Below are 27852 nucleotides of genomic sequence, written 5' to 3'. Positions count from 1 at the left end.
TGCCAACAGAGGGTTGCTCCAGTTTTGCACCTCCCCCATGTCTTGAGTCAGTAATTAAGAGCTTAATTTTCATAGATGATTCATAGGAAGGTTTGGGTTGGAAGGGACCTTAATGACCATCGAGTTCCACCCCCCTGCCACAGGAGGTTGGGAGCCTTTGGTTAAAGTAAAACCTTTTCCTTTACCACCTCTGTATTTTGGTGAGGTCTGGGGGGTTGTTCTGGTTTGTTTCCTGGGGTTTGGGGTGGTTTGGTTTTTGCTTGCTTTTGTAGTTTGGTTTGTTTTATTATTCACATTTTTTCTCATCCCACCTTGCTTATTTAAACCTTAAACGAGATAGGTCAGAGACACCCAGAGGTCATCTCCTGTGGCTTTCCATGGGGTTTGGGTTTCTCCTCTGGACCTGCCATCCAAAGCTACTGAAGTGCATACTGAAGATCAGAACTAAGAGCCAGACCAGACAAAAGCACACACAGAGCCCACACCCTCCCTGCAGAAGATAAAAGCAGATCACTGACTCAGACGAGAGGCAAAAGCAATTAGTAAGGAAAACTTTACGTTAATGAAGCAGCAGAGCTTGTTAGGTCATCTTAATTATGCATGCTAAGTTCTGACTTGAGGCACAGAAAGCTGGGGAAGATTAGGAGTTGTATATTTGAAAAAACCTCAGCTTCCAACTCTTCACTGATGCTCCTCTTTGCTTGGACTGAATGGTGGCTGACACATAAATGCAGGAGTGCTAGGAGCAGCTGTGGATCTGCTGGAGAGTAGCAGAGCCCTGCAGAGGGACCTGGCCAGGCTGAATGGGTGGGCAGAGGCCAATGGGGTGAGATTGGACAAGGCCAAGTGCAGGGTTCTACACTTTGGCCACAACAACCCCAAGCAGCACTACAGGCTGAGGAGAGAGTGTCTGCGAGCAGCCAGGAGGAAAGGGACCTGGGGGTGCTGGGACAGAGTAGCTGAACATGACCCAGCAGTGTGCCCAGGTGGGCAGCAGAGCCAATGGCATCCTGGGCTGCCTCAGGAGCAGTGTGGCCAGCAGGACAAGGGAGGTTCTTCTGCCCCTGTGCTCAGCACTGCTCAGGCCACCCCTTGAGTGCTGTGTCCAGTTCTGGGCTCCTCAATTCAAGAGAGATGTTGAGGTGCTGGAAGGTGTTGAGAGAAGGGCAGCAAGGCTGGGGAGGGGCCTGGAGCACAGCCCTGTGAGGAGAGGCTGAGGGAGCTGGGGGTGTGCAGCTCTCTTCCAACCTGGTTGATTCTACAACTCACTTGTGATTAGGGGTTAAGGTTTGGTCTCTTCCTGTGTGCTGCTTCCACAGACAACTCAAAAGTAAGTGTCCCAAAGGCAAGTTGCTGGAAAATAGCCTGGCACTCTCTTCCCAGCATATTGTTCCACTAACGCAGTGGAGGTGATGATCAAGTCAGAATTTAACAGGAGCATTTGGTCAGAAACACTGACCAAATCCTCCATCCATCACAGGACAGAGGGGGCTGGAAAGGAGCTCTGAAGACCTTTGAGGTCCAACCTCCCTTCTAAAGCAGGATGAATTAATTCGTTTTTCAGTCTTGCAGGGAAATCCAAAATTCAGGGGGGTTGGTCCAGGTTAGGTCAGGGTGGACCCTTGTCAACTTCATCTCTCCATGGGCTCAAGGTTACTGCTGATGTTTGCCTGAGTTCTCTGCAGTCGTTATCAACTGGTACCGAGCACACAAAGCCCCAGTTCAACCCACACCTGCAGTCATCTCTGGGTAGGATCTTTAATTCCCGAGGGCATTTCAGACTGCAGACATGAAAAGCAGTGAAATGGAAGTCGCATTCTACCAACTCCACTTTACTGCCAAGTCGATAACATGACTTGTTCTCTGCTGTCCCACTTCTATTCTGAGCAGAGAGAACCTGCAGCACTGCTGCCATGCCGCAGCTTGCTGTCGCACCGCATGCGAGGGCCAAACTATCAAAGCTCTGTAAACATCTAACACTTGTCAAGACTATTTGGCCTTTAAATAACCTTTAAATTCCATCTGCATATCTTAAGGATGTAAAAGCCAAGTAATCAAAGCACATTTCAATGCTTAATCAACACAAAGAACTGCCATCAAATATTCATCACAGTCTGGAGGAGTCCTTCCTTCCACTTACAGAGCTACAAGGAGGGCTAAGAGTCCAGAGGAGCAGCCACTGTGTTTTTCATGCACTCCTTTGTCATTCCCTATCCCGAGGCAAAGTATAGCTCTAAAGTAGGGTCTTAGCCAAATTCTAACGGTAAGACTTTCCTGCCTCACATCAGAGGCTTTCCTGAGAGCAGCACTTTCTTCACAGCAGCACAAAAAGATGAACAATATGCAGCTGGGGCACAGATAGTCCAATATTTGTTACTGTCTGACCTGCTTGGCCATGACCCTATTTCCTGGTAACTAATGCTATTGATCTGAGTAATTATCCGGAGGTTTGAGATGATACTTCTAATCAGCACATAAAATACACAGCCACATTGCCAGAGATGCACTTTGAAACTGAAAAGAGGGGAAAAGAAAAGATGGATGCACAGGAGGCAGCATTAAGCCACTGAATGCCAGGTTGGAATCACAGAATCATGGCAACATCCATGCTGGCAAAGCTCCTCAGGATCACCAAGTCCAACTTAGAAGCCTACTCAACAAGATTCACCTTAAACCATATCCCCAAGCACCACACCCAAGCCACCCCTGAACACAGAAGAGAGAGACTCCAAGGACCACCTGGTCCCAAGGATCATCTGGTCTGACCTTCAAATGGTTCAGAACAAGCTTTAATGACATACAACAAGCAGCAGCCACATGTAAGACTAGATGCATATTTCCCACGTGGCTCAGGTTTTGGGGGTGTTCATTTGCTTATTGGGATCTTTTTCCCACAGAGCAGCTTTTAAAGTAAGATCAGCTGTGAGCTGCACACTGCAGAGCAAGAGCCAGTAACTCCAGTGATGGCTGCAGCCACCATGCTGTAAGCACTACGTAAAGCAAGAACACAGAAGAAAACTTCTCTAAGCAGCAGAGTTCTCTGAAAACAAGACAGAAGGGCAATCTGAGGGGTTAGCACTGGCTGTCACTCAGCAGCTAATGTCTAGAACCTATTTAAAGTGCAGCAGCAGGAAAAAACAACCACAGCATGTCAGGGGCTGGAAGAGACCTCCAAAGCTCATCCAGGCCAACCTCCCCCAAAGCAGGATCACCTGGAGCAGGTCACAGAGGAACACATCCAGGCAGGGTTTGAATATCTCCAGAGAGGTGTGAGATTGCCAGATAGAATCACAGAATCAACCAGGTTGGAAGAGACCTCCAAGACCATCCAGTCCAACCTAGCACCCAGCCCTAGCCAGTCATCTAGACCATGGCACTAAGTGCCTCATCCAGGCTCTTCTTGAGCATCTCCAGAGACAGCGACTCCACCACCTCCCTGGGCAGCCCATTCCAATGCCAATCACTCTCTCTGCCAACAACTTCCTCCTAGCATCCAGCCTATACTTCCCCCAGCACAACTTGAGACTGTGTTCCCCTGTTCTATTGCTGGTTGTCTGGCAGAAGAGACCAACCCCACCTGGCTACCTTCAGGTAGTTGCAGACAGCAGTGAGGTAAGGAGTTAGAAGCAGAATGAGTAGTTTGAGTTCTACAGATCACAACCCCCCTGGGCAGTCTGTTCCAGTGCTCTGTCACCCTCACAGGCTAAAAATCCTCCTCCTGTTTCCATGAAGCTGCCTATGCCTCAGCTTCCACCCACTGCCCCTTGTGCTGGCACTGGGCATCACCAGATCATGTTCACTGAGCCACACAAGGTAGCTAACCTAGAGCACTGCAAGGTAACCAAGAGATAATCTTCAAGAAGCAGAGTCTGTTCTCCTCTCAAACAGAACAGGACAAGGCTTCACCAAACACAAACAATGAAATCACTCCCCACATCAGCTCAACTGGCAGCCAAGATGTTGCAATTTGCTCTTTCCAAACCAACTGAACACTTAAGGAGCTTCTGAGCTATGTTTTAAAACAAATCCTTTCACACCTCCCTCATGGAATGCAGCTCAGAATTGTAAGAAATAATGAGACAGAAGACACTGAACAGCTATTAGTGAAAGTTTTGTTTCCACTGAGGTAATTTTGATTGTCAGGAATTGAAGTCAGGCCAGAGAAGAGTGGAAATGGAAGGGAAATGAACACAACAAACCACCAAATGAGCCAACAGAAAACCACCCAAACCCACAACCAGACTGATGAGCCATATGAAGGCACAGAACTGCAAAGCACAGAGGAAAGGTCATTTATAAGATCTATTTGAGGATTATGTAGAAATTAAGTAGTTCCCATTTTTAATAGCTGCATCTCTAAATAAGACACAGAGAATCAGAAAAAAGTCACTTGGATTCATTTGTGCCAGGATTGGACATGATCCTGTGCAATATTTGCACTAATCTAGGGAAATCCAAACTCAACCATTTGAAATGTGACATTATCAGTGGGGGAAAAACAAATCTGTGTGATTTTGACATATGGAACCTACAGAAAACCATGGGGGGTGACTCCTGGGCACAAAAACATTTGGGTTCATCCTCTGTGCAATGTGAGTAAGTAATAGAAAGCCCAAAGGTTGTTTCAAGCTTCACAAACACTGAGAAAGGAACTGAACACTGATATCCATACCGTCATAAATCCATCCAGCAAACCTGAGTCAGGCTTAGGGGGTGCTTGCAGCCTCTCCATCGACCACTTCTCGATGATGGAGGACACTTGGCTGTTCTCCGTGTTGAGAATCCTGAACCCAGTCATATTGACACCACTGTACCGGTAGGGTTCCACATCCAGGGCAAACAGGTCCTGAAAGGGAATCACAGAATCATCTGGGTTGAAAAGGCACTCTGAGGTCATCCAGTCCAGTCATCAAGCCACCACCACTGTGCCCACTAAACCCAAAGCGCTGTGCCATGTGTTTCCTGAGCACCCCCACGGATGACAACTCCACCTCCCTGGGCAGCCTGTTCCTGTCTCCTCCTTCCACACGCTGCCGCTCTCATGTCATGCTCAGACCATCTCTTGGCAGACAGCTCTCACTCCTGCCACGTGTGGCAGTAAGCGCTGGGTGTGCTAGAAGGTACCTGGAGGGCTCCGTATGCAACTCACTGAGCCTGTAGTGGGAGCAGTCTGAGCCACAGGGCAAGAACAGCTTCCATTACCAGAGGAAAGGGCTAGGGGGGAAACAAGTGAATTGAGGAAGGGGCAAGACCAGTGGCAGAGATGGGCTACAGTAGTACTGCTATGATTAATACCATCCACTACCAGCAGGCTCAGGTATTACTACTTTCCCTTTCCAGAGCAGGCTTCAAGCCATGAAAGACAAAACAAGAACTTCCTTCTGCTGGCAAGAACATTTCCAACAGTGAACATGGCTTTGACCAGGAACTTCTCTTTGCAACAATAACCTTTGCCAACCAATGTATTTTTAACTCGTGTGCATATTTAGCCCCTCAAAACATACAGATCTAGAACAGAACTGAATTAATTTTGCTCACTGAACAAACCAGTAAGAATCTAAAGATGATTAAACTTTGTATGGAAAACCAGAATGAGATTCATTACTTGCTGATCACATCACTAAGCCCACAGAACTATCAACCAGCTACCAATCACTGCACATTTTTAATTAGGGCCAGTAATTATGATCCCATTTTCCATATGGAGTAGTTAAGATATGCAGGAGTCAAGATGCCTTTAAGTTATTCATTTACGAAGTACATGAACTTAGAGAGTGGTCAGGCACTGGAATGAGCTGCCCAGGGAGGTGGTGGAATCACCAACCCTAGATGTGTTTGAAGGTGGTTTGGATGTGGTGCTTAGGGCTATGGTTTAAGGTGTATGTTGTTAAGGTGGTTCTAGGTTGGACTTAGTGATCCTGAGGGGCTTTGCCAACCTGGATGCTTCTGTGATTTAACCTCTTCGTAAAGGAACAAAACATTTGATTGCAAGAGAAAGGCTGAACATGACTGGAGCTGTTCCACCTCTCAGTTTTCACTGAGGAGGAGGTCTGACCCTCAGGTGTAATTATTCAATCCAAACATAGTCCTGTTTACACTGGAATGCAACAAACACACACAGCCCAATTGTGCATCCATTCCAAGTACGCCCAAGTCAGTGCATTAATGAGCTGCTGCACCAGACCCCGAATCCATCACGAGGAGAACACAGAGCAGACTGCTGTAAACACTGGGGCTGGAGAATTTATCTGATAGGACTGTCACCATGGCAGGTAAGAAGCAATTAATACATCAAAGCAACTAAATTCTGATGCAGGTTCCCCAGCTACACTGCAAAATCAAAGCCTCTCATCTGTTTGCACACACTAAGCTATCCCTTGATAGCTCCCGGTCAATAGAACACTTGTCTCTCCCTTAGACAAAGCTGGGCTCCCAAGGAGGGAAGGAGGACACAAAACCCTGATTCTTAAGCAGATAGCTCTTAAGAATACAACTGAAATGCCTATGGGCAGCACAGCACTCAACAAAACAGCTTTAATTAACAGCAAAATGACTAATTGGAATACAAAAGATCCCTTGAAACCTCCAGGACCCACTGCAGCAAAGCAGCGAGTGAAATCTTACTGCACACAAATCCAAACCCATGAGTGATAACTCCACTTGGCCTCCTACAGTAAGGCTTGTGCAGGGCATTTTGCCTGTGCACTTCGAATCAATCTCAAACTCAATCAGATAATCAGGCAGGGTTGGAAGGGACCACGAGGAGCAGCCAGTCCCAACCCCCCTGCCATGCCCAGGGACACCCTGCAGCAGGTTGCACACAGCCTCAGCCAGCCTGGCCTTAAACACCTCCAGCCATGGGGTCTCAGCCACCTCCCTGGGCAACCCATTCCAGCCTCTCACCACTCTCCTGCTCAGCAACTTCCTCCTCACCTCCAGCCTCACTCTCCCCACCTCCAGCTTTGTTCCATTCCCCCCAGTCCTATCACTCACTGAGAGCCTAAAAAGTCCCTCCCCAGTTTTGTAGCCCCCTTCAGATACTGAAAGGCTACAAGAAGGTCACCTCAGAGCCTCCACTGCTTTGCCTTCCATTCCACAAGCTGTTTCCATGGCCAAACTGCCTACCCAAGGTGGCTTTTCCATCCCACAAAGAGTTCATTTCTAACCAAGGCTCCTTTCCAACCACAGCAATTCATAGCAATCAGATGTTGTGCTGAGGGATTTGGTTTAGTCAAGGACTTGTCAGTGTGAAACTTATGACTGGATTCAATGATTTTGAAGGTCTTCTCCAAACTAAGAAAATTCTGTGATTCTAATCTTTGTGACTTCAAGGAGGCATTTACAAGGATGATTCCCAAGGCAAATGTTTTCCACGATGGCAATAACTGGATTTTAAGAACTGCAGCCCAGAGAGGCAGGGAGGAACACAGCAGAGCAATGTGCACAGCTGCAGTTTCTCCAGTAGTGTTTGTGCAGCCTTGAAACTCTTTCAGTTAGGCTATAGTGAGCTGGAAAAAGAGGTCTTCAGGTGAATGTTTGTTATGTTCTGTAAGATCATTCAGATGTTAAATGATCATTTCCAGGAACGCTAAGTTTGATGGTTCCAAGCATGATCAAATCCCTTCTGAGCTATTTTTTATGAGGGACAGCCAAGACTACTGCATAATTCATGTGCCTAAAACGCTGCTAATATTCACACCAAATTAACCAGGAATTAATGGCAGTGAAGAATTGCTTCAGAGGGTGTGTGATAACAAATATGGGATGTATGAGTTGGAAATGTCATCATCTTCACATGCAAACAGCCAAGGGGAGGGAAAAAAAAGACCAAATTCATCATATAAATAATTCTGAATTATCAACTTAGCCCTGGTTGAGAGTTAGAACAGTCAGATGCTTTCTCAGGTCTAGCAGCTTCCAGAACACACTGTGAGCAACAACTGAGCCAGCCTGATGAGTTTACTAAGAGTAAGAAAGCTCAGAACAAAACAAACTTGTTCCAACAAGAACTTCTCTTCCTCCAGTAAGACCATCAAGGAAACTAACATCTCTGTTGGATGTCACCACTACGTTTTCATAAGCTACTTACCAGGGTGGTAAAGATATAGTGATAGTATTCTGTCATCATCCCCATAGCTAAGGCCTTGAAAAAATAAACAGAAGATTAATGGGTTTTAAGGACACATAACACATTTTTATCACATTTACATGGCAAATGAATAGCAGCAAAAGAACACTACTGAGAGCAGACTAGAGGGTTGGAATCACACTAAAATTAGGTCAAGCAAGTCATTTCCTAGCAGTTAGAGCAGATTACTGGCTATTAAAAGGAATTTATGGACCAGATCTTCTGATAGAAAGAATATTATTAGACTGTTTAGTGCAGTGAAGGTGGAAGAGGCTCCAGTTTTACATACTAATGGATGCATTAAGTTGCCACACAAAATTTGAGCCGACAGTATTTTCATTCATTATTCAATCCTTCCCTTCCAAAGAACAACCTCATAGGAAATAAGGTTTGTGTTTTGATGAACAATGCCATGCATTTAGAAGAGGAAGCCAAGTTTAGATAGTGCTGGAAACTGTGCAGCTATTGTTAGCTTTAAGAATTGTTGCTGGGTTTAGATTATCTCCCTCTCTACATCACTCCTTTGCAGCCACCAATGTCTTAACTGCTTTTAATCAGGTCTATCACAGAATCTCTACACAAGGACATCCTGCCCATGTTCCTGGTGCTGCTATGTGCTACCAACTCCATTGTTAGTCTTTCCAGTCATCCTCCCAAGAAGGAAGCCCTTCTCATGGCTCCAAGTTCACCCTTCCATTACTAAAAAAAGGAGAATTGATAGCTCATAAACTGCATGTGTCAATACTTCATTATTATTTTTCATCAAACATTTGGCATATCATCAATAGAATCAGTCAGGGTTGGAAGGGAGCACAAGGATCATCTAGCTCCAACACCCCCTGCCACAGGCAGGGGATCCCCTGAATAAATACAGGTTTCACATCCTTTGGGTCAGTTGTGACTTCAAAAGTTCACATCCAGCTGCAGAACTACCACTGAGAGACATTTAAAGCACTGCCATAATGGAGCTGAATGGAAAGCTCAGAGTCTGCACAAACTGCAAAGACCAGTGAGAGAATTGTTCCAGCACATCCCTCCTGTCACCTTCAGGACGAGCAGAATAGCCTTAAATCAAATGGCAAAGAGGTTGACTGGTCCTGGAATGTGATTGAAGATACAATGCTCTTAGTTATCTCCTCATTTCCCTTATCCCATGTTTCAGCATGTTGTACTGTGCAAGAAAAGCTTCCTCCCACCTAGGAACTCCCAGGCAGAGTAGAAAACTAGTTGGAGGTGTCCCTGCTGACTGCAGGGGGGGTTGGACAGGATGACCCTTCAGGGTCCCTTCCCACCCGATGCAACCTGCAGACCAGTGCAAGCAGTGCACCTCGACGGAGTTCCTGCTTGCACTGCAGCTCTCCGTTGCCACCAATGCCTTTCCCATCTGTTTTCAAGGTGTTAAAGTAATTAAATGTACATTTAAGGACTTGGGCTAAACCCCGAGATGAGCCAGGCTGGCTCACACCCGGTGAAGAGCAAAAACCACCAGCAGAGGTTTGCAATTGCTAGGATTTAATGAAAGCCTTTTTCTTATTCAGTGGACAATAAAGCAAAGAAATGATAGCACGTGGGGCTGTTTGCTAGCAGCTCTGATTGCACTTGCAACAACAGCTCCAAGTGCCTTTAATGAGAGACAATATTTTCAAACCTCAAACACACTGTTTTTAATGTAAACCATACAGCCTGCTAGCAGCCCTGCTGTAAACATGAGTTACAGCCACTAAAAGCTGTGCATTAGGAATGCAGAGTATTGGTTTAGTTTAAGTATTTGCTCCTCTCCTCCTTGTTGCAAGCCACAGTTCAATTAAAAGCCTGTAGGGGCAATGGCCTCTGAGCAGAGAGGAATCCAAGCCTTGGGAGCTGGCTTGTCCAGCTGAAGGAGACACACAGAAGCTCCTCTGCTCTGCACACTGCCAGGAAGCTTCTTCATGAGCCTTGTCCTTTGCATTCTGCTGTATTAAGAGAAGTCACTGGAATCTGCTTCTGCAACATGAGGCCAGTTAAATGGGGGTTGGAACTAGATGGGCCTTGTGCTCCCTTCCAACCCTGGCTGATTCTAGGACTCTAAGTGTTTTGGCATTCTGCTGGATCTCACCTCCTCATCTTGCTTGCATCTCCCCAAAAAAACAAGTTTTCCCAAAGCAGTCACCCCAAGGTGTTTGGCAGTTCTGCCAGTGGTGTGAGGAAAGGTGGCTCTGAAGTGTCTCTGTTAGCTCTGTCCGCACATTGGAGCACTCAGTTACCAACACAGAATGGTTTAGGTTGGAAGGGACCTCAAGGATCATCCAGTTGCAACCCCTCACCATGGGCAGGGACACCTCCCACTAGAACAGGTCACTCAAGGCCTCATGCAACCTGGCCTTGAACACCTCCACACAGCACAAATATCACTATCTGATGAATACACAATTGAAAGGCTTCCAAAGTGACATAAAACAGCACTAAGCAAGCATTTAGAAGCCTGACTGAAGCATCAGGGCCCCAAACAACCAATTCTTGATAGCTGAAAGACTGACAGACCTTTTCCCCTCTACACAAAGCAGTAAGCTCACTTCTTCTCAAACACATGGTGGAAGCAGCTACCCTTGGAGTCCTCAACAAAACCCTCTCTGATATCCTTGGCTGATTTCCAGTCAAGACTCTGTGAAACTCCCTTTTGTTAAGTGCCACTAAAGAGGGGAATCCTGCAGAGTAGACTCCTAGGTTGGACCTGGTGACCCTGAAGGGTTCTGCCAACCTGGGGGTTCAGGTCTGTGATTCTGCCTATCAGGGATGGAAACCATGAGGTCATCTAAAGCAAAGCAAGCATTACCTGTTTCAAGATACCTGCTGCCATTTCGTGGCTGCAGTCGAAGATGACATGGAACTCTTTGCCTCTCTTCATCTCCTTCAGCAGGGGCTTTGCATCCTTCGTGTCGGCAGGCAGCTGGCGGATCTTCAGCCTCAGGTTGTAGCGGGACGGAGCCTTGATGAGCTCCTGCAATCGAATAAGGCCTTTGAGGAAACAGGAGAAAAGAAAATTAGCATCACAAGAAGCTGGAGACCAGCAGGACAGCCTCCTGCAGCCACTCAGAGCTGCACCAGTCCTTTGCTTGCCTCACAGTGTGTTGCAACCCATACACAAAAACGGTGTTAAAAGGGGAGGGGAAAGAGCACTGAGGTGTCTGCACTCCAACACCTCCTGTGGCCTTCAGACTGGCAGGCAGTAAGCAGCCTCAGGATTCCATTAAGACAGGCAAATCTTCCTTTAGCATCACCATGCACTACGACATTCCTCTGCAGAGAGTGCATATAGTTACTCTAATTTGATTAAAGCAACACCAGAGAATTAGGCAGGGTTGGAAGGGATCACAAGGAGCAGCCAGTTCCAACCCCCTGCCATGCCCAGGGACACCCTACCCCAGAGCAGGCTGCCCACAGCCTCAGCCAGCCTGGCCTTAAACACCTCCAGGGATGAGGCTTCCACCACCTCCCTGGGCAACACATTCCAGGCTCTCATCGCCCTCACGCTGAAGAACTTCTCACATCCAGGCTGAATCTCCCCACCCCCAGCTTCGCTCCAATGCCCCAGTCCTAGCACTACCTGACAGCCTAAAAGGTCCCTCCCCAGCTCTCTTGTAGCCCCCTCAAGAGACTGAAAGGCCACAATACCCCAGGCTAACAGTCTATAATCAGAGCAGCCAGCCCCCTAACCCATCTGCCAGGTTTACACTGAACCATTTCAGCACAACTCACAATTCACAGGTGAATACTCAATTCTCTCTTTGCTACACAGGTAGCAGAACACAACTGCAGCAGCAAAGGGGCTCTGCCCACTGCATTCATTTCCATTACTCCACAGTGGTGGGGAAGAAATGCTGTGAATGCAACCCCTGCAGTGCTCTGGCTCAGTTTCAGTGCTGGGGCAGTGCAGGGCAGCAAAACCAAGGCTCTTCTCCTGTCCTCTAAGGGAAATACAAAAGGCTACTCGAAACTTTCAAGGTGTAGTACTGCTGCCCATAGCTTCCACCTGTAGCATGTTTGATTTCAGGGCTGTAACACATTTCTCATTGAGTTTCCAGTCACCACCATTTGCTAAGGTCAGGTGAACTGTGCAGGGCACAGAGCATGTCCCAGTCCACAGAGTCACTGGCTTCAGCAGTCCACCAAGGCACCAGCTGCAAGTGCTATCTGCTCATACCCATCCCCACCTGAAAATAAACCCCTGCTGGCCCAAGTTCAACAGTTCCCAGCTTGCTAGACCCTCACAGGGATGACTTTGGAAGGCAAAAGCCCATCACCCTCAGGAGCTGCTGCCTCCCACAACGCCCCAGACACATCCATCTGTGGAGAGCAAATGGTGTGAGGAGCAACCGCAAAGCTGTGCCACAAGCATCATGTCCAAAGCCACCCTGCAGCTCCTCCCTGCACAGAACCATCTGGCACCACAAAAGCCATCAGGCAGTGCTGAGCATGCTTCTCTCCGGGATGTTTTGTTTCTGGGGCAGCACACCAGCAGGTGAAGTGCTGAGCAGCAGCATTTCCTCACTCAGGAACTCATGGGAACCGAGACTGAGGGAAGGCTCTCCAGGTCTGGACCACACTTCAAAGAGAGCCTCCTTCAAAAATGAATCAAAGGCTGAGCCCTTCCTCCCATGCTGCACCTAGCACTGGGGATGCAGTCTGTGGCTCACATCAAGTGGGGGAAGAGCACTCCACCTTTCCTGGAAAATAAAACCCAAACACATTGCCCAAGGACAAAAGAGGAGAAAATCCTGTGAAAAGAAAGCAAATCCAACCAAGTGCACAATTACCTCCCCCTAAAAACACACACACAAATCCACCCCAACAACACCCCCCAAAAACAACCACCAAACAAAACCAATCCAAAGCCCAGAACTAATATCAACTCCCATCCTTCTCTCTACCTTTTCCTCCCCATTATGCCTGGATGAAGGCACTGGAGCTGAAATATCTTGAGAGATTAGTCCCCTTGCAAGACACAAGGTACAAGGAGGTGCTGATATCACCACCTGCCCAGGGCTGGCCACAGCTGATGCTGAACCAGCCTAAAGAACAGGGGGAAAACTCCCCAGGGCATGAAAGGGAGCCAGCCCTGCTCAGAAGTATCAAAGAAAATGAAACCTCTCTGAGCCAGGGCTGCTTTGGCTGCAGTGCTTCCCAACCTGTTGAGCAGTTGGGTTTCACCCACCCTTCTTCCCTAGGTTAAACATTGTAGGAGCTTGTTGGGAGAGGAGTATTGGTCTCTTAAGTAACTCATGAGAGGACAAGAGTTTGGAAAGAGGCTGAGACAGTTGGGGCTGTTCAGCCTGGAGAAAAGAAGGCTCCAGGGAGACCTTACAACTACATCTGAACGGCATCTACAGGAAGGCTGGGCAGGGACCCTCTGCTCTGCCCTGGTGAGATCTCCTCTTAAGTACTGCATTCTGATATAGGCTCCCCAGTTGAAGAGGGACAGGGATCTGCTAGAAAAGGTCCAGTGGAGGGCTACGAGGATGATTAGGGCACTGGAGCACTGCCTGCTGAGGAGAGGCTGAGGGACCTGGGGCTGCTTAGTCTGGAGAAGACTGAGAGGGGATTGAATCAAGGTCTATAAATCTGAGGGCTGGGGGTTGGGAGGGATGGGGACAGGACAGGACAACAGGTTCTGCTCACTGCTCCTTGGGATAGGACAAGCAGCAATGGATGGAAGCTGCAGCAGAGGAGGTTCCATCCCAACACAAGGGGGAACTTCTTTCCTGTGTCCCAGGGCACTGGCACAGGCTGCCCAGATTGGTTGTGGAGTCTCCTCCTGTGGAGCCTTTCCAGGCCTGTCTGGATGTGCTCCTGTGTGCCCTGAGCTAGGCTGTACGGTCCTGCTGTGGCAGGGGGGTTGGACTCAATCTCTTTGGATCCCTTCCAACCCCTGACATCCTGTGACAGTTTAGAGGGGCAATGGTTTGGAACTGGAGCAGAGGAGACTTAGATTGGACACTAGAAGTTCTTCACTATGAGAATGATGAAACACCAGGAGAGCTTGCCCAGGGGTGTGGTTGAGGCCCCATCCACTGGAGATATTCAAGATTAGACTCACTGTGGCCCTGGGCAGCCTGATGTAGCCAGAGATGTCCCTGCTGACAGCAGGGTGGTTAGACAGGATGACCTTTGAGGGTCCCTTCCAACCCCATGCAATCTGTGAAGTGACCTCGAGTTGCAGCAGGAGAGGCTCAGGTTAGTATTGGGAAGAAAATCTCCAGTGAAATTGCTGAGGCATTGGAAGAGGCTGCTCAGGGAGGGAGTCACCACCTCTGAGGATGTGCAGGAAACGTGGCACTTCAGGACAGGGTTTCATGGCCATGGCAGTCTTGGCTGGCAGTTGGATTCAGCAGCTTCAAAAGCTCAGGTAGGCAGCTGCTAATCATGAAGAGCTACCAAAGCCTTCAGTGAAGGGAGGAACAGAAGATGAGAGCTGCAAGGACAGTGCAGCCAGGCAAAGCACAGATCTCAGCCTGGAGTATTTCTAACAACTGGTGTGCAGCCCAAAACGAAGCACAGCCCTCAGATGAAATGCTGACCTCCTCCTTCATTAAGATCACAGCTCCCAGTGAAATGAAAAGCACAAACTCAACCAAACCCAACCGAGCTCCTAAAATAAGAAAGCATTTTACACCCCTAGAGAAAGAATAGCTGCATTTTGGGAATGGACTTCCTGTAGTTCCTGTCATCAGGGACACCTTTTTCCTGCCCTCTGAAACTCTCAATCCCTTCTTTTAGCAGCCCCTGGGCCCGAGCCTTACCTCTGAATGGCTGGGGAGAATGGGATGTGACTAACTCTTTTCAGAAGCTGCCATCAATTCATCTGTAAGGAGGATCCTGAAGGAGCAGTTTGTGAGCTCTCCAGCTGGCATCTCCCTCCGAAGAGATCAATCACATCACCTCCCTGACATGTTCAACTCCAACCAGCCCAGGAAGCATGAGCCCCAGGTTTGTTCTGAAACCTGTGCCTCCAGCTCAGCAGCCTTGCAAGCCATTGCCATGCCACCTGGGCTGCTCAAACGATTCATCACTTCCCTTAATGCTGCCTTTGTGCTGCACAGGAAGAATGCAAGCAAGCACAGTGGGCAACGGGCTGAACACACCAACCTTTTTCTGTGCTGCAGAACACAAATGCTCTTTGAGAGGCTGCTCCCAGCCTCACCACCTCAAACTTCCCAGACAGCCCTGCATTGCTCTGCACAGCTACCCACAGGAGTTTGCTTTCAGTGAGTTGCTTCCTCTCACACTCCTCTGTGCTCTTCTCCTTCCCTGACAGTCCTCTGCCTGATTTCTCTGGTGATGGAGCAAAATAGACCTCAGCACTGTGCTTTGAAAAGGGTGTGGGCAGAAGGGAGGAGAATCCCAGTTTGTTGGGCATGGACATGAGGCAGAACACTTCACTGCTGTGAAATGACTCAGACATTGCACCTTCTGAGCAGATAAGCCACAAACTCTCAAGATGAGTTTTATCATCCTCTGCTTCAAATCCACCTCTAAAGATTAAAAGAAAACAAAGATAGGAGAATAAATCCCTCTTGCTGCCAGGGCTAAACTTTGGGCTGCTCCATGCCCTTTGGGGAGTACCCTGTGCTGGTTTGAGGCTCACTGGAGTATTTTAACAAGAGAAATCAGATTTCAGGCTGCAAAAAGGAAACAGTGGTGCTGGCTGCTGCACTCAGAGGCTTGCTGAGACAGATGAACACACCACCACCATAGGTGAGACACTGTGTGCGTGTGTCTGGCTCAGGGTCTGGGTTTCTCCCTGGGCTGCTTCTCCGTAACTAATCCTTCTGCTTCTAACACCCCCTGCAGATCCTCCAAACTCACCTTGCATGCAAGGCAAACTCTGGGGTAAGGTGGAGTGGAAAGTAGGTGGAAGGGTGGTTGGGATCCTCTCATGGGCACTCTGGTTTCTGGGAGGGCTGCTGTGCTTCTGTATTACCTTTAACTTGTCTATTGCTGCAAATATTGCAACTCTCTGCTTGTATCTTGTGCTGAGCTGTGAATATAAAGCTGCAGTCCTTAACTTCCAGCTTGGCTGAGCCTAGTCTGGGTGATTTCCTAAGAGTGAAGGGGCAGCAAGGAACTCCCAAGCCATCACCTAGAGAAACACCACCAAGAAGTGCAGAGAGAAGGGGAAAAGCAGCAGAGAGAAGGGGACAAGCAGCATGCTGGACCTTCCCCACTGAGGCACCTTCAGCCTTTTTATTACACCAAGATCACTTCACCCAGTTCTGGCAGCACAAAGCCGCCTTAAACCTGTCAGCATTTAAATACAGGTTGTGAAGTGTCTTTAATGGAGGAAGGGCTTTAAGATACATCACCCAGAAAGTGTCTCTTGCTGCAAACAGAGGGAATGCAGCCTCTTACTGCCAGCTTTACAGTCCCACATTCTAGCAGGGATTTGCAGTGTTGAAGCTGAAGCTCTGCAGAGCAACCATAAAAGTGGTTTGTGTCACCAGGCTGAGGGGACATTTCTTCTACTCCTTGACCTGCACTGCCACAAAATGATAGCAATATAACCAGCAGTGAACTTGAGCAGGACAGAGCACAGCAATGCTAACACCTGAGGAGAATGCTCCTTTCTGGAACACAAACCCAGAGTGTTCCTGACCAGGTGTTTGTGCATGTGTGCATAGAGCTTTGAAATGTAAAGCTCAGCCATAGCATCCTTAGGGCTGGAAAAGACTCTAAGGTCATCCAGTCCAACCATCAACCCCAACACCACCATGCCTGTCCCCAAGTGCCTTGGCTACACATCTCTTGAGCACCTCCAGGGGCAGTGACTGCAGCTCCCTGGGCAGCCTGCTCCATGCCTGAGCACTCTCAAGTAGAGACATTTATCTACTCTCCAACCTAAAGCTTCCCTGGTGCAACCTGAGGCTATTTCCTCTCCTCCTACTGCTAAGTTGCTAGAGCAAAGAGACCAACAACCACCTCATGGTAGCCTCCTTTCAGGGAGCTGCAGAGAGCAATGAGGTCTCCCCTCAAGCTCCTCTTCTCCAGGCTAAGCAACCCCAGCTCCCTCAGCTGCTTCACATAGGACTTGAGCTCCAGATGCCCTCAGCCACTCCTGGTGAGGCATGAGCCCTAGGCCCTTCACTGCTTCATTGCCTTTGCTGGGACAGTGGACAGAGACCCAAGGCAGAAACCCTTTTAGACTAACCAAACCAAACCCTGTGAAGCACTGACTGGAGGGAAGCAGACAGGCTCAAAGTCATGTCCACAACTGAGACTGGAGACTACTCAAGTGCCTTCTGTAACAGAAACTAACACCAGGGTTAATAAGCCCAACCCCCACACCACTCACCAGCCAGGGACCCGAACTGGAGCTCATGCAGTCAGGTTCCCATTCTGCTCCTCTGCACACCACTTCATTTTGTGTCTTGGGTCTTTAGTATCTGAACATTAAACCCATTTCACTACTGTTTCAGCACAGCCAGCTGTAACTCAAGTGCAAGGCAATCATCAGCTCCATTGTTTTCCTTAAATATGCTAAGTGAGCATAGCAGAGCAGGGCTCTGAGTGGCTTTTAGAGTTCCCTGCAACTAGCCAAGCTCACTCCAGTCTATTTCCAGTAACAATTCTTTTCTAAGCATGGCTTTGCAGCACTGCACTGCTAAAAGATGAAGTCCTCTCCCCCGTGCCACACGATTCCACCAGAGGGAATCAATGTGCTGCTGAGGCTTGGAAAAGGCCTTCAGCTCATGGGAAGGTTTTGGGCTGGAGAGCAGCAGAAGATGAAGAAAAATTTTCACCTGCTCTGAGTAATCAACAGCTGCCAGCAGCCAGGAACAACAGGAATTCAGCAGGAATTGTATTTCTTCATTTGCCAGAGACTAAGCTGCTGCTCACTGTGAGAGTTTGTGAAGGAAGGACTGAAAACCTACTGTCTCCAGGAGCAAAGGTCAGTGGAAGTGTGGCTGTTCTCCCCAAGGCTGCAGCCCCTGCCTTGGTGACTGAGCAGACATGGAACAGAGCTCTGTGTCACCCCAGCATGGGAAGCTCAGGTCTGCCCTAGTCCTGCCAGACACAGCCTCATTACAGGCATCCCATTAAACCACACACAGTAACTGATCAGTAATTGATAGTGCAACTATTGGAGATGCACAAAACTGTCACTTCAAAGCTGTGCTGAGCTACCCCATCCCACCCAGAAGCTCTGACAAGATGCCAGACAAGTTCATTTCAGCACAGGGAGGACACCCACCCAACCCTTCAAGAACAGCCAGTGCTGTGAAACCACCAAACACCCACAACACAGCAGCAAGCCAGCCAACCAACCTCGTGAGGTGGAGCTGCCACAGCCCTCTGAGGACACCTTTGTTTTGTTCTGACCTAAAGCACAGAACGAAGCAGGCTGGAAGACAGCCCCAAGCTCACCCAGCCCAACCTAACACCCAGCCCTAGACAATCAACCAGACCATGGCACTAAGTGTCCCAGCCAGGCTTTGCTTCAACACCTCCAGGGACAGCCACTCCAACACCTCCCTGGGCAGCCCATTCCAGGCTCTCACCACCCTCATGCTGAAAAACTTCCTAACACCCAGTCTCAATCTCCCCATTTCCAGTTTTGTTCCATTCCCCCACTCTTACCACTGCCTGACAGCCTAAAAAGTCCCTCCTCAGCTTTCTTGTAGCCCCCTTCAGATACTGAAAGGCCACAATAAGGTCACCTGGGAGTCTTCTCCTCTCCATGCTGAACAGCCCCAACTGCCTCAGTCTCTCCTCACAGCAGAGCAGCTCCAGCCCTCCGCTCATCCTTGTGGCCCTTCTCTGGACACCTTCCTGCATATCCCTCTTGTCCCAGGGGCTCCAGAACTGGACACAATACTCCAGGTGGGGTCTCACCAGTGTGGGGTAGAAGGGGAGGATCACTTCCCTCGCCCTGCTGCCCACACTGCTCTTAATCCTACAGCAATGTTCCCTCCCAGTCCCACACATTCCCATCCCACATCCTTCCCCCCCCCCCCCCAAGATATTTCATTCCCCTTAGCACAGTCACAAGAACTGCACAGGGGAGCACACCTCTGTTATTGGTAGCATGGAAACCAAAAGCTGACCAAACCCCAGCCATAAGACACCTGGAAATAACATGTGAAACACAGCACAGTGCAAGGGACCTAAGAGCATCCATTTTCAAACTGGCCCCAAGGAAAATTAGCCACAACCATAGAATGAACTGAGAGCTTTGTTCCCCAGCCAGCACTACCTGCATCTGCTAGTTTGAGCCTAGCTGGGATCTTCTGGTGAGAAGAATGAGATGCTAGGCTGTGAAAAGGAACCCATGGTGCTGGCTGCTCCACTCAGAGGCTTGCTGGGATGGATAAGAACAGGAACACAAACACAGGTAACAGAGTTGCTCTCTGGCTCCCTTCTCTCCCTAACCTGCTAACTAATCCCTCTGCTTCCTAACCCTCCAATGCCAATTCTCCAAACTCACCTTGAATGTAAAGCCAAGTCTGGAGTAAGGTAGAGGGGTGGAAAGGAGGTGGAAGGGTGGTTGGGAGCCCCTCTTGGGCTCTCAGGTGTCTGGAAGGGCTGTTGTGTTCCTGCATTACCTTTAACTTGGCTGTTGCTCTCTACAGCTGTAGATACTGTAAACACCTGCTTGTATCTTGTGCTGAGCTGTAAATATAAAGCTCTCTTCTCATCTCCAGCTCAGCTGAGTCTAGTCTGGGGGTTTTCTGAAGTGTAGGGGGGCAGGTAACACCCAAACCATCCCACTGCATACCACAGTAACATCATCACCAAACTGCCATCTTTTTCTTTCCCTCCACTGAATTAAGAGTTCAAGCCTGAAGAGCCACACAGAACATGTTTTTTGTATCTTTGGAGTCATCTTTCTCAGCTTTGCCTTTGGCTTCTGTTCACTGACAGCACAGATTTTTGGTGTTTGCACTCATTCACTCAAGACCAAAACAAATGTTCATTAAGAAAACTAAAACCCAACCCCCCCAGAACAACCTTCTTTAGAGAGTCTGAGCTGTGGAAGACATCAGCTGGCAGTGCAAGTGCCACAGTAACTTAGAGCCCTCCCCACTCCCATTGAGGGATTCTGTGGTGGAGCCCTGATTGTCACCAACACAGCATCTCCTTGGTCTGTGCTCTCCTGCATAGAGAGCAGAGCAAGGACCTGAAACTAAGCTACTGTTTTGAGACCAATTAAAAACATTAGGACAGGCAACTGATGAGCAGGCTGCCACTTCCCAAATTTCCTTTCTTAAAAGACAATTGACTGTAGGAAAGCCTTAAATCTGGAAGGACTTAATTAGTACCCAGGGAGAGCTTAGTGGTATTTAATTAACAAAGAGGCCATAAATTACTTGAAGGGGAAAAAATAATCAACACTACACCACTAACCAAACTCATTACATCCTGCAATGGTGATAGGAAATCCTTGTTGAAAGGGATAGAATCACAGAATCAGGCAGGGTTGGAAGGGACCACAAGGAGTAGCCAGTGCCAACCCCCTGCCATGCCCAGGGACACCCTACCCTAGAGCAGGCTGCACACAGCCTCAGCCAGCCTGGCCTCAAACACCTCCAGCCATGGGGCCTCAACCACCTCCCTGGGCAACCCATTCCAGCCTCTCACCACTCTCCTGCTCAACAACTTCCTCCTCACCTCCAGCCTCACTCTCCCCACCTCCAGCTTTGCTCCATTCCCCCCAGGCCTGGCACTCCCTGACAGCCTCAAAAGTCCCTCCCCAGCTTTTTGGTAGCCCACTTCAGATCCTGGAAGGCCACAAGAGGCCAAGGCCTGGGAGTCTCCTCTGCTCCAGCCTGCACAGCCCCAACTCTTTCAGTCTGTGCTCACAGCAGAGCTGCTGCAGCCTCTGAGCATCCTCCTGGCCCTGCTCTGGACACACTCCAGCATCTCCACAGCCCTCTTGTCCCAGGGGCTCCAGAGCTGGATGCAGGACTCCAGGTGGGGTCTCAGCAGAGCACAGCAGAGGGGGAGAATCCCCTCCCTGGCCCTGCTGGCCACACTTCTGCTGCTGCAGCCCAGGCTCTGCTTGGCTTTCTGGGCTGCAAGTGCACACTGCTGGCTCCTGCTGAGCTTCTCCTCCAGCAGCACTTCGAAGTCCCTCTCCTCAGGGCTGCTCTCCAGCCACTCACTGCCCAGCCTGGAGTTGTGCTTGGCATTGCCCCAACCCAGATGCAGGACATGATCATAAGCAGCTAAACCTATCTTCAGACTGGCATGAGAAGGGTTCTAGAGCTTCAGTCCATAATTTTGTCTCTCCAACAGATGGGCTACACTGAGGGGGAAAAAGAGAGGCTTTAAAGCCAAAGTAAAGAGAGAAAATAAACCAGAGAGAAGTAGAATGTTGCTATTTTTTGGGGGTGTTAAATAACCAGTGAGGCACAGGAGCATTCAAGCAAAGATTCACAGACAGACTCAGTTTTTCCTCCCTGATGGACCAGACTCATTTCCCCCTGCCTCAATGCCTGCTCCATGAAGCACTACCAGGGCAGAGGCTAATTAATAGTATTGAACCCTTTGCTCACCTCCTCTGCTATTTCAGGACAACAATACCCCAAAAAAATCAGAACAAACCAACCACATTTCTTGTCTTAAGTCAGCAACATTCAAGACAATTGAACATCTCTTCTTTGCCCAAGTGCCCTCCTTGTACTTCCCACTGCTCTCAGAGCTTCCTCTCACCGAGGTCTTAGTTCTGACTGCCACCAGACAGACCTCAAAGCACAACCAAGCCTCACTGCTTTCCAAAGCTGTCAAAGCAAAACAAGTTTTAGGGTGAGGAAAGGCCAAAGTAGCAAACTGGTTTATTGCTCCTGCAGCTCCTCTTCAAAACAAGCTTCCAGACTTGCTTTGGTTCCTACTCCTCAGAGGTAGGAGCAGGGCTCCTTTCCCAGTTCTCCCTGACAAGGCAGACACTGAGATGCTGAGCAGGTCTGGCACACTTCCTTACTTCAATGCCAGAAGCACTGCTGCAATGCAAGTCCTCCACTTCCCCAGCTATTCTAGTCCATCCCTCAAGTTACCATCTTTCCCTTCAGACTTGAAGCTTTAAATAAAGCCAAGAGACATAGCAACCATAGCTGTTAGCAACTGATAAGACACTGCAGAAAACACAGCGAGCAGGAGGAATTCAATGGCAGCGCTGAGCTCAGGCACCCAGAATTCAGCAGCTGAGGCAGGCTTAGGAGAGCAGTTCTGCCAATAACCCCTCCTCATTTGCTATCTGCTACCTTGCCAGTGTCAGCTCCTGCAATTCAGAAGAGCTGCTCAAGGAGGAACACAAGCAGTGGCAGCCCTCCTGCCTCCCCTCACACACGTGAGCACAGCTGCACAGCCCCACGCTGGAGCCTTACCGGTGCTGTCATCATAGACAACTGTGACTGTTTTCCACTTGAAGAACTGCACAAGGTCAAGGATGGCACGGCTGAGCGAAGAGAAGTCTGGGTAGAGGCTGACATAGAAGGAGTCCTTGTTGTCTGACACCTGATGCTTCCAGCGGGTCTGGATGTGTGGGACACCCAAAGCGTTGCAGATTGACTGCACAGCGTTGGCCGAGGAGCTATGGGATGGTCCGAAGATGGCAGCCACCCCCAGGGACAGCTGATCACAGGCTGAAGAGGAGACAGAAGTCTGTCAATGATGAGAGGAAAGAAGGCAGTGTGCCAGAAGGTACTGCAGAATTCACATCAAGCAACAGGCACTCCATGCAACACAGCCTCCCTGCCCTGCTGACAGAGCTCCCTTCCCGGCTAGCACTTCAGCTCCACACGTTTCAAGTTCACACATTCACAGATTGCTTCGGGTTGGAAGAACCTCAGAAGTCACCTTGTGCAACCCTCCTGCACTCAGCAGGGACACCTCCAACTAAAGCAGAGCCACTCAAGTCTGATCTTGAATGTCTCCAGGGACAGGGCTCCAGCCACATCCTGGGCGACCTGTCCCAGTGTGTCACCATGCTCATTGTGAAGAGCTTCCTCTGACATCCAACCTAAAACCATCTGCTTCAGTTTCAAATCATTGTTCCTCACAGGTGCTTCCAAACAGCCCCTGCCCAGCCTGCCTGTAGGTCCCTTTCAGGCACTGAGATATAGTTTCCATTTCTGCCTGGATCCTTCTCTTCTCCAAGCTAAACATTCCCAACTGCCTCAGCCTTTCCTCACAGGAGACATTCTCCAGCCCTCTGATCAGCTTTGTGGCCTCCTCCAGACCCACTCCAACGGGTCCATGTCCCTCTTGCTTTGGGGGTACCATAGCTGGACACATCACTACAGGTGAGGTCCCAGAGCAGAGAGGCAGAAGCTGCTCTCTGCTGGCCAGGCTGCTTTTGCTGCAGCCCAAGCTCAAAGCACATTGCTCAGCCTTCACTGGGAGCTGATGAACAGCAGCACCACACTGAGCCATCTCTCAGCTGTGTTTAACACACACTTTGGGGCATGGAAGCCACAAAAGCCAGCAACTGTGCATCTTCTAAAGCACTGAGAGGAGGTCTCTGCTCAGCTGCACCTTCCATTTGGAAGAGGGCCAGGAGGGACAGTTTGCTAACCTAGGCTGCTTGAGCAGTAGTTTCTTCCTCAATCCATCACCACCATTTCAGGTGAGATTCTAATCACTCATGAATTGCACTTGTTAAGGAGGTTCCAGTTAAGAATAAGGCAAATCATTAAATTCCACTGAGACAGACAACTGGATTTCTGCAACTGAAGGGTAGGGAGGTTGATTTGCAGCAGTTAACAATCATTTTCCCTAAAATACAGTAATAGGAAAGTGAAATTGTTATCTGAGAATGGAAAAACAAACCAGCCAACCCAATCAGAACAAAGCTCCTTCCCTCCTTACCCCTGGAAACACTCACTCCTACTACACCTTTGTCAGTAGATCAAACTGGTCCTGAGAGTCACTGCTATGATGCTGCTGCATCCAAGTGACTTAGCTCTCCTCTTCCCAGTTTAGGGTGGCCCTACCTATATGGTGCATAAGCCACCTCTGCTGTGTTCTCTCCCAGTATGCTATATCATCATCTGGGAGAATAGCTGGGACATGCCAACAAGAAGACAGGATAATGAAAACATTAGGGAGCTGGAGCATGTCTTAGAAGGAAAGGCTGAGATCTTGGGCTGGTAAGTCTGGAGATGAGCAGACTGAGAGGATCTTCCCAACGCACATCAACATGGGACCAGGCTCTTCTGAGTGGTGCCCAGTGACAGGACAAGGGGCAACAGGTACCAGCTCGGGCTCAAGAGGTTTCTTTTGGGCTTAAGGAAACAATTCTATCCTCTGAGGGCACTGAAGCCCTGCAGCAGGTGCCTCAGAGAGGTTATGGAATCTCCTCCTCTGGGGAGATTCCAAACTCACCTGCACACTGTGATCCTGGGCAAGCTGCTGTGAGCAACCCTGCTTTGGCAGCAAGGTCAGACTGGACATTCTCCAGATGCCCCTTCCCATCCCTGTCACTCTCAATTTCCTTCATCCAATTCAGATGCAAGTATCTGTATGAGGTTTGGCTAATGACTGTTGTTCCCCCAGCCCCAGTGCTCCTGAGAGCAGAGGACACAAGCAGCAGGAGATCCTTTCTGCTTTCCCTCCCTCGGCAAGACAGAAGTGCTTTATTGTGCACATTCCTTGCAACGTGGTGGAAGTGTTGCTGAAGTCTCCCAAGTGCCTTCCAGACCCCATGCTGGCACACCTCGGTGTGGCTGCAGAGCAGCAGTGGGTCAAGTGAACTCCTGCCATGCACACAGCACCTCCACTGCCCTCCAGAGCACAGGATCAGGGTATCTCAAAGATTAGCCTGATGTTTAAAACAACATTTATGCTAATATTGCCCTTCCTAAGAGTAATCAACAAGCTTTATGCAAATGTCAGTAAATGGGATCACTAACAACAGCAATAGCTACCAGATGGCATTTCAATGGCTCCCCCTCCCCGCTCCTGCCATGTGAGTAACGCCAGGAACCCACACGTGGCTCGCTGTGGCACAGCTCTGTCACATGCATACCAATTCTTCCTGTGCATCGAGGGCTGCTTTGTTTGCCTTGGCTTTATTCTTCACTGAAACAGCATCTTGAACTCCCATCTTGCCTTCAGGTTGCTCTTTCATACCGTGCCTTTAAAAACCCATTACCATTTCATCTACATTCCTCTTCAGTAGTAGGTGTTACTAAGAGGTCTAAAGAGGCTGCTTTTGATGCAGTGCCTGCCTGGTCACTAATGGACATAATCATGGACCACAAAATGAGTCAAATGCTGAAACCTCATTGTTAAAACCCTGCTTTGGAGGCACCATAATAAAATGAACAATTTTATGTTAACCTTTAGCCTTTGATTCCCAACTAAAGCACCTGCCAGCACAAATGCAGCAGGCTGCATAGCCAATTGATGAAGCAAAAAAGCTGTTAGCACTGGAAAACGACACAGTTTGTGATACAGCCTGACCAGTTCTCTGCTCATTCACGATGCAAGTGGGAGCAATGAACAGAGAGTGTCTAAGTAATCTATTCAGTCAACGGCTTGTTGTCATTCTAACTTCAGCTCTTATGGTCTATCAGGAGTTAGCAACACAACACCAGGGTGAACTTGCACCTTCAAACAAACCCCAAGGGCTGAAAGTGGTTTTGTCATCTCAGGAAAGGCTGAAAGAACTCCATGTCACAGAAACAGACCTCCTGTTCTTCACATCCTGCCTTGGCAGTGGAGAGAAACTCTCCCACTGCACCTCACAGAACATGGGCTGCAGTCAGGAAGCAACTGAAGGGGCCAGAATTAAGAACCAATCCATCTACTCACTGTTGCCCAAGTTGGAAAGGAGAGAGTAGTCTCTCTCAAACTGCTTCAATCCATCATCCAAAACCAACTCAAAGACGCTTTGCTCAAAGTGGTGTTGGCCTCCAATCCCACACCCTCTCCTCTGAACAAAGGGCCCCACACACTCCTCTTGTCAGGCAGAAATATTTAGCTTCTAATGTTTTCCACAGGTAAAAAGAATGGGAACAGTAACCCTGCACAGAATTGCTTTTAATAGACCCATACAAGTGTTGAGCTTGGGAGAGATCATCAAGTCCAAGCAGTCACACCTAGAGCTCAGAACCCCACTGCTGCTGAGCTACTGCCATTCAACCACAGCATCCTACAATGCTCCAAGCTGTCTTTCTGCTCCCATCTGGACACTGCCTGTTTCCAGTAGAACTTGGGGCAACCTGGAATCTCCCAGGACAAAGCCTGGAGACTTCTCTCATGCCAAGGAAGCTGCTCTCGAATACATCCTACTCACAGAGGGTCAGAAATATCAGACTTTTCAAAGCACAAGGTTTTAGGAGCAGAGGAGCCAGAGGTTATAGTTTGATTTTCCAAGCAGTTGCCATTAAACCTTCAAGAGGAAGCCTTCAAAGCAGTTCTTTGATGTCAACCCCAAACTTGCCCAGTCCCATTACTGATGGCATTAAGGGATAAACTTTTCCAGGCTGGCAAACCAGGAGAGGCTTTAGCTGCTCATGGAAGGATTAAACATGCAAAAGGTTACCTTTTTTGGATGCTTCAAAACTGTCATAGAGGTTGATCTTCTGAGTGTCATATGTCAATGTGGTGTTTGGCAGAAGAGTTCTGTTCCTGTTGATTGTGTTCACAGCAAATCTGAAGGCCAATTCTTCTGCCCCCATTGGGCCAGATTCCACACACTCAAAAATGCCTCCTGGTAGTGGGAGCAAGAAGACACAAACAAGCAAACCCATGAGGAAGCCAGAACAGCATACAGGGATCATGACTTTGGGCAAAGCTTCATCAACTTGGCAATTTTACCTCCACAAACCCACAACTGATGCGATGACCTTGTGGGAGGTGTCCCTGCCTGTGGCAGTGGGTTGGAGCTGAGTGATGCTTGAGGTCCCTTCCAACCTGAGCCATTCTATGATTTTGGAGAGGCCATGAATAGAGCAGCCACAAACCAAATCTGCAAAGAGGTTCTCTTTTTTTTCCCCCATACAACATTGACTTCAGCACTGTGAATAAAGAGTGCAGCAGTGTGAACTAAGCACACTATGCAAAAGCAAAGCAGAAAAGGGATGAAGAGCATGTCATTGTTTTTTACATCATGAACTCAGATTTCACTGCATTTACCCTTCCCAGATCAGCCACCACCTACATGTGTGCTAGGGGGAAGGAAAGCTTAGGAATCCTTGCTTCCTGCTGTCCCAGATTTTGACACAGCCATAACTGGAGAGCTCACCAAGCTGAAGAGCAGGATATAGACACAAACCATCCTCCATATGCCACCTCTCATCTATGTGTGGAACTTGCTGCTTCAGGATGCTGAAAGGCACTTGAATGAGTCCAGGCATTGAGAGGAAACTGAGGTTTTAAGAGAGTGACTTCTCCATTGCTGCATAAGATGCAAATAGAAACATATTTGGGAGCTTTAAACCTGCCTTTGCCTTGCCCTTTTGTCCCTATGTTTGTTACTGAGCATGCAAATAACAACAGTTCTGAATGAAAATGTTGTGCACATCCACTGGCTTAGCCTCAGGAGACAAACCACAAACTGCACTGCACACCATGGAAAGGAAGGGACTCAAAAGGGTTCTCTGCCCACAATCACAAAGGACTGGTGGTTTCCAGAAGCTGCTCCAGCACTCTGAGCCATGCTGCTGCCTCCCAGGCAGTTCTCTAATGCTGCACCACCTTGCACATGGAAACTGAGGGAAGCAAGTGCATGCTCTCAGATAAGCAGG

General features: G+C 48.8%; 1 protein-coding gene across 7 annotated transcripts in view; it reads right to left on the bottom strand.

Annotated features, from left to right (window-relative positions):
* The window catches only part of GRIK2 (glutamate ionotropic receptor kainate type subunit 2), a 240358-nt gene that overhangs the window by 151746 nt on the left and 60760 nt on the right, over positions 1-27852 (bottom strand). For all 7 annotated transcript variants that reach the window (XM_064170071.1, XM_064170069.1, XM_064170072.1 and 4 more), the window contains 5 exons: positions 26649-26816; positions 22486-22743; positions 10941-11122; positions 8090-8143; positions 4673-4846 (listed from right to left, as the gene is read on the bottom strand). In XM_064170071.1, the coding sequence (XP_064026141.1) occupies positions 4673-4846; positions 8090-8143; positions 10941-11122; positions 22486-22743; positions 26649-26816 (836 nt within the window). The remainder of the gene's footprint in view (positions 1-4672; positions 4847-8089; positions 8144-10940; positions 11123-22485; positions 22744-26648; positions 26817-27852) is intronic.

Source organism: Pogoniulus pusillus, chromosome 33 (assembly GCF_015220805.1).
Source record: "Pogoniulus pusillus isolate bPogPus1 chromosome 33, bPogPus1.pri, whole genome shotgun sequence".
Classification (NCBI taxonomy): domain Eukaryota; kingdom Metazoa; phylum Chordata; class Aves; order Piciformes; family Lybiidae; genus Pogoniulus; species Pogoniulus pusillus.
Note: the sequence above shows the minus strand (reverse complement) of the source record. Positions and strands in the feature narration are given on the sequence as shown.